General features: G+C 41.5%; 1 protein-coding gene across 5 annotated transcripts; it reads left to right on the top strand.

Moving 5' to 3' along the window:
- The first annotated feature begins 2,390 nt into the window (after positions 1 to 2,390).
- LOC118337309 lies at positions 2,391 to 7,208 on the top strand. 5 transcript variants are annotated; one of them, XM_035674266.1, is made up of 9 exons: positions 2,391 to 2,791; positions 3,769 to 3,892; positions 4,003 to 4,240; positions 4,513 to 5,134; positions 5,223 to 5,403; positions 5,528 to 5,767; positions 5,852 to 6,023; positions 6,295 to 6,413; positions 6,551 to 7,208. In XM_035674266.1, exons 4-9 carry the CDS (start codon positions 5,087 to 5,089, stop codon positions 6,601 to 6,603), a joined length of 813 nt encoding a protein of 270 aa, XP_035530159.1. In that variant the 5' UTR covers positions 2,391 to 2,791; positions 3,769 to 3,892; positions 4,003 to 4,240; positions 4,513 to 5,086; the 3' UTR covers positions 6,604 to 7,208. The 5 variants fall into 5 exon arrangements, with proteins under 5 accessions (XP_035530159.1, XP_035530158.1, XP_035530161.1 ...); XM_035674265.1 differs by having other exon boundaries at positions 2,391 to 2,744; XM_035674268.1 differs by having other exon boundaries at positions 2,391 to 2,744; positions 4,011 to 4,240.
- Positions 7,209 to 7,347: the final 139 nt, after the last annotated feature.

The raw sequence follows: 7,347 nt of genomic DNA on the forward strand, positions 1-7,347 counted from the left end.
CTTCAGTCTGACGTACTGTGGTCTCTCCGTGAGGTAGTCCGTAATCCATGTCACCAGGAGTATATAACATATAACATAACATTATTTTACATTTTATTATATTACAAATTATTTTTTATTTATTATTTTTATTATTAATTATTATTAAGGTGCAGTATAATTAAATTATATATGTGCACTGAGCACGCACCAATCATTGTCAAAACTTTGCTAAATTGGGCTGAATATATGAAGTCAGCTGTTTGGGAGCTGAAAGAACCAACTCTTATTGCTGAGCAGAGCCAAATGATCAGGATCACTAATAAGAACCAGAATTCACTATCACCAAGAAAATTAATTGTTAAAGAAAATCTGTTTATTTTTTCTCTTTATTTTTACAATATATGAAAGAAATGAATGTACATGTATAATGTAAAATAACATATAAAATCTGTATCTGTAAATAACATTACTGTTCAGTTATTTTTTGGCACCCCAGCTGTTGGAATGTTGTTGTTGTTGTTTTTTTAAGATTTTTATTTAGAGTAAGCACTGGTTGTATGCTCTGTCAGAGGTGCTTACTGGATGGTCAGATAGCTTCAGAAACCCCTTCCCAGCATACCCTTCTGACATCGGATTAGGAGGGGGCTGTGTCCGATCATATCTGTAGCTTTCCGAGACAGAATCATGCTTTATGTATGACGTACATTAGCATTGTGTGGGAGTACTGAAGACTTGCCTAACTCAATAAAAATGTCTAACTAGCAGGAGGTGACAAATCCACTACATTCAGCACACCCCTGTGATTTCTCTCCTCCTTTAAAAGGCAGATGAAGCTGCTGATGTGTGTGTTGTGTAATCAGAACACGGGGTGGTGGGTTCAAATTCAGTCCAACCTATCATCCAGGAGTGTGTGCGTGTGTGTGTAAAACCAAATTACCACAGAGCATGTCAAACTGTTGTTGAAGGGAGTACTGGGATCTATAAAAAACACTGCATCGCTATGGAAACTGCAGCCTTGCATACAAGTGAATCCACTCCTTCACTTACAGCACACACACACCTGCAGTGGAAATGAGCGCTAACATCAATAACCTTCTGTACTGATGATGAGGAGTGCCTCTGGGACAAATTCTTTCACCTCATTTGTTTCTCAATTTATCCACAAATCACAGCAACACTCTCAACATGCCGTCAAACAATTGTATCTTCTAAAACGGTCTGTTTAAAGATGTAGATTAAACTGAGCATGAAATTAGAAAAGATAATATATATATATTTTGTGAATATAGGGATGCTAGATTTGCAAGTAATTGGAGTAAATATCTAAAGCCAGCTGTTAGTGTCTGAGTGCTGCACTGTTTGGGGACATATTATACTAAACTCACTTTTTCAGTGCTTGTGCACATTCTCAGTCAGAAGACAGCTTATCAAGCCATTCAGATTTAGCTCCCCTTCATAATAATTACCTACAGATATTTACTGACAGCTCAAAAGATCAAAGGGATCACGTAGAAACAGGATTCCACAATTTCAAATCCATTCAGGAAACAGAATAATGATAAACGATCAGTTTATACAGCTGAGATGATGGCTGCAATTATTGGTGTTCAGAACAGACAGAGTAGTGCTGTGTATTGACTCTATGTAGTCAGTTAAGGAAGATTTAATGTTTGAAAATGTCAATATTTATGTATAATTCAGAGATGTGTTTAATTTTGTTGGGTACCTGCACATGTATGAGTTAGGGTAATGAATTTGCAGACAGGGTGGCTCAAAAAACACTAAATATGAAGCAAAGGGGTAAAGAATGAATGCAAAAAGGAAATATCTGTCAAAAATGGTGGGCTGGAGACACTGAGGGTACTATAGAATACAAATAACACACTATTTCTATTGGGGAAAGTAGATTCACAAGTATGTGTGCACTGTGAAAATGGTAGTATAATATAAATGTAATAATGCAATGTGTCGATCTCGAATGGCGAGAAGGTGTGGGAAGCGCAGAGAGGGTAATATATTTCTTAGTAAACACAAGATTGTTTGGTAGAATATAGTACAATAGGTTGGATGTTTTTTGTTATTAATTCATTTCAATGCTCCCTGAAGTTGAGATTGCAATCTGCCAGAAAACTCGAAGAAGAAGAAGAAGAAGAAAAAGAAGAAGAAGAAAAAGAAGAAGCACAGCGAGGGTAATATATTTCTTAGTAAACACAGGATTGTTTGGTAGAATATGGTTGAATAGTATGGTATATAACATATGTATTTATTTATTAACTTAAGACCAATGTAAACTTAAACAGACCCTGTTCTACATACTCCGGTACGATAGGTGGCGACATGCACCTTAAAGTTGAGATTGCAAATTGCCTTGAAGAAGAAGCAGCAGCAGCAGAAGAAGAAGAAGAAGCAAAAGTAATAGTAATAGTAATAGTAGTAGAAGAAGAATCGAAGAAGTCGAAGTAAAGAGGTCTAAAAGAAGAAAAGGAATAAAAAGAAGAAAATGATTAAAAAGAAGAAGGCGTAGTAATAGTAACAATAGTAGTAGAAAAAGTAATAGAGGAAAGAAGAAGACTTTTTTAGGAAGTTCCGCCATTATTTTCCCTGCAAGATTTCAGTAAGATGGAAGCCCGGAACTGCTCTGTTGTCGGCTGCACAGCCCAACACCGGTCTCTGCACCGGCTGCCAGCCGCAGAGCACTTGAGAGTTCAGTGGATAAAGTTTGTTTACAATGAGGACAACCCAGCTACAGTCCGAAAGAAAGTGTACGTGTGCGCTAACCACTTTCTGTCTGACTGCTTTGTCAACCTGGGTGGGTACAACGCGGGGATGGTAAGCAGACTGATCCTGACAGGGGGGGCCGTGCCAACTATCCGGAGCAGGACTGCGGGCGAAGGACTAGTAACTTAAGTGTCTGAACATATTGTGTGTTTCTATGGCTGTGCGGCACCAAGCTATTATACACACACACACACACACACACACACACACATATATATATATATCGCTGTTCGCTGTTAGCTGCAACTGTTATTCAAACTAATAACTAACAGCAGTCAATGTCAGGCAACATTATCATACTAGTTCTAGCACTTACTATGTCTGTAGTGGTGACAGAACATTAAAATGTATATATAGCAGTTTGAATTCAACCACAAGCTAATGTTACCTGCGCCAAACTCCCTTTAAGAAAATGTCCCAATTTTACACAGTTCCTAATGTGTCCTGTAACAACAGTTAACTCTCAAGAAACACGAGCTAAAGGCCGTTATTTGTCTTCTTCCATAAAGATAGTGTAGTAAGATAAGTGTATTCTGTCCAATCTTTGCATTTTATTGCTTCGTTGTGTTCAGCCTCCATTGTAGCTGTGCTCTTTCAGTGGGAGAACTGTGGGAATGAGAGGCGGACCGTTTCAAAAATAAGGATTTCTCATTAAAATAAGTGCTGGTTGGTGGATCAGATACACGCCAAATTGAACACAGACACACAACCCTGTTAATGCTATCTGAGAATTTAAAAACATCTGACTGTACCAACAGTGTAACGCTTGCACTGGAACAATAACAAACCTGTCAAGGTACTAAATAGTAATGGAAAACTGCCTTCAAATTATTATGCCAGATTTATTTGCTATTACTGCACTTGTAGGTGTGTGTTTGGGAGGCTTGTGTTCTGTCCAATATCCTAATAATTAGAGTTATATCTGCACTTATACACGCAGTGTTTGTATGTCTGTATTGTGACATTAGAAAAAGGCATGCGTTTAATGTCGCTGCTGTTGGTGTTTAGGCAGACACAGTAGGGCAGTTGTCTGCGGTGCAGCATGTGGCGTGCCAGACGGACCCACCAAAGAGGTGCACAGTGGGAACACAGCTTTCAATCAAAACTCTCCAAACTCATGTCAGAAGTAAAGGTCAGTGGACAGTCAGTTACTGTGTGATATGATTCCTTATGTTTCTGTCCAGTAATAAGCAGCAATTGCTTCAGACTTTTTAGGATTTTCTGTCTGTTTTTACATCTGAGGTACACAGAAAACAGTGTCCTGCACTGATGTTGGCACCTCAACTGCTGCATTCACTGCAACACAGCTATTCCAAGCATCAACACCACTAGAGAGGCCATGCAAGAGACCTCGTTTGGAACTGGAGGAAGAGGAGAACCCTTCTGAAGGCAGCTTATCATCGGATGTTGAAGAAGCGTCTGATTGTACATACGACCCTGCGGACTCTCCCGCAGCCTCGTCTGAGTCACCAGACGTGACGTGAGTTACCCGATCATTCAGCCTACACATTTTAATATTCAGTTTGTGTTAGAGTCCTCTAATTATCGTAGCTCAACCAGTGTGTGAAATCTGACAATGTTTGTCAATTTGATGTCTTTGTAACAGAATGGGATCCTCCCGCCCTGTCCATAAGACACCAACCTACACTGTGTATGAAAACTGCCTAATGGAGCTGTTTGAGCTGTGTGCCCTGTGTGTAAGCGGGAATGTGACGTGTTGGTGCCTGTCCTGTCTGTTTCTTTCTCCCACAGATCTTCCGGGCAATGCAGTTGAAGATGTTTCAATACGACTCCTTTCGAAGGCATGCTCGGATGTACATAGAGCCTGCGATTGTGCACAGATGGAAGGAGGCGCAGGATACCATGCTGGAGCAGCTCAGTCAGCAGCAGAATGTCATCCTTAATGGTGACCTGAGGGTTGACTTAGCAGGTACATAACGCTGCGTGTTACCCTCAAATTCCACCGGGCACCACACAAAGTCTCACACAGAAACAGCACGGACAATCCGGTCTGGATCAACTTCACACCAGAGGTCAGTCAGTCAGAGGCAGGGTAGAGCAGATTTCAAGTGGAGAAACACCTTTTTGTATCCTTGTATAAAAACAAAACACACACGTAAACAACATCAAGCAGCCCCCCCCCACCGCACCGTTTCTGAAGCGATCTTGGTGGGATTTGAAGACGCAGAGATCAGAGAGCCAAACCACTACATCACAGGGTTTTCTAAAAAATAGATACACCATACAATCATACATAAAAGATAATGTATGTAAAAGTAATGTATTTGTTTTTAAAGGACATTCTGCCAAGTTTGGCAGCTACACAATGATGGACCTGAGGAGCAACACTGTTATTGATTTACAGCTGGTTCAAGTGAGTGAGGAGATCTGCTCTCAGCTACGTTCAGTCAGTGCTACAATAGAGGGGCTGCCATGGTTAACTGTGTTTCTTTTATAATCAGAGTAATGAGGTTGGTGGAAGCTACCACATGGAGAAAGAGGGCCTGAAGAGGAGCCTTGCTCTGTTGGAGGAACGGGGTGTTACTATGGATAGTATTGTGACAGACCGTCACCCCCGAGGCCAGAGGTTCCTCAGGGAGGCCAGAATCACACAATACTACAACGTGTGTCACATGGAAAGAGGTTGGACTTTTAGCTAGAACGTGACGGTGTATCATTTGTAGAATATTATAATTATATATCAATATTGTAATTAATATACGCTGTATATCTGTGAGTGACTCGTGTACACTTTTGCTATTGATAGGGTTGTCCAAGAAACTGTTGAAGATCTCACAGAACAAGGAGTGTGAGAAACTAAAGAAGTGGCTTCTCAGTATAAAAAACCACATCTACTGGACGGCTGCTTCCTCTACATCAGTGCCAGAGAGAGCAGCAAAGTGGACGTCCATTCTGAACCACGTCCGGGACATCCACACCCACGAGGACCCCCAGTGTTCTCATCCACCCCACACTACAAAGGATCAGGGCAAATGGTTGACCGCAGGTGTGTACACATTATCATCTGCAGCCAGTGTTACTGTAAGAGTTTTAAACACTTTGAATTTATGATAAAAAACTTTGTTTACAGGAACACCAGCCTTCTGTAGATTGGAGAAGGTACTGACCAATAAGAGGGTTCTGAAGGACGTGGAGAAGCTGAGCCCTCACTACCCGACCTCGTCGCTCGACGCTTTTCAAAGAATCATTCTGCGTTTTGCGCCCAAGAATGTTGTCTTTCCTTTTCTTGGAATGCTGTGCAGGTAAATAAGAGCGGCTATATTATTAGAAATAGGAGTATGCACACACATCCAAACCAAAACCGACCTTGTGCAGAGCTTAAGCTGTGCAACTCCTGAAATGAACAAAGGAAAAGGGCTCCGATGTCCACTTATTAATACAGCGCGGTGATAAGTGGACATTGGGGGCCCACATTCTGCGACGCTTTATGTGAAAATAAAGCATTGTCTGAATGCTGTAACGTCTATACATGCTCTCCATCTTTATTTATCTTTTATCATTTCTCCTCCCAAGGCTATACCTGGTAGCACTGCACTTCAATGAGAATGCAGGACGTCCACAGGTAGCGGCATCAGCCAGAGAACCGACGGGAGAGTGCGCAGCGAGGCCAGAGAGAGCACAGCCAACCTTCAGTAAGATAAAGCTCATATTCAGAGTGCAACAATGAGCACACAGCCATCTACAACAAGGGAAAATAAATGACATCAAGCCACTGAGTGGAGTCGGATACTTTCACATAGTGAACACAATTTGCTTTTTGGTGTCTCAGATTACGTGGATGAAGTGTCCCGGACCCTGGCCCATATGCAGATGAGGTGCTGAAGATCCCCATCCCGAAGGATCTCTCTGCGCAGACGGACAGCTACCTGTGCAGTGTTCGCTTGAGGACAGGTCTGAACCCCACGTTGGAACCCATTGAGCTCCAGGGAAGTCTGTCCGTACAGCTAGCCCCACGCAGCTGGGCAGTACTACGCCAACTCCTGTAGGCCAGGTCTCCGGACTGAATGACAAGTCCACTTTGTTCAGCTGTTGCAAAGTAAATGGTGACACATTTATAGTGTGTCCATTTTCTTTTTAATATGGTTTCTATGAAAACTAACTGATATACTAACTATACAAAATTGTAATTGTATTTCAGCCCCTCACTCAGATTTTGTGAACCTTTTACCAAAGATGCAAAGCAGAACCAAAAATGCTCCTTCTTCATTTCTGCTCCTGTGTCCGTTCAGAGCTGTTCACACCACTTGTGGAGAACATTTGGCATCCAGTCTGTTGGAAATGCTGCAGACGCTCACATCTACACACATCCAGGCTGTTATTAATGAGCACATCTACATTTGTTGTTGATGTTGTTAATTGTACGTGCAACTAACACTTACCCCTTCTTACCTCTTTTTGGAATAAATTCTACTTGATTTGAACTATTATCTACGGGCTCTGGCTAAATGAATGTTACAGTTATTCTCTATGCAAAAAGAACTGCTATATTGGTCCTTAAGGCCTGCAGTCTGCTCTGTAGGTATGTAGAGCATTCTGTAGTGAGAACACATTCACACATACTGGGAC

This window comes from Morone saxatilis, unplaced genomic scaffold, assembly GCF_004916995.1.
Source record: "Morone saxatilis isolate NCDOM2014 unplaced genomic scaffold, NCSU_SB_2.0 Contig3, whole genome shotgun sequence".
Lineage (NCBI taxonomy): Eukaryota > Metazoa > Chordata > Actinopteri > Moronidae > Morone > Morone saxatilis.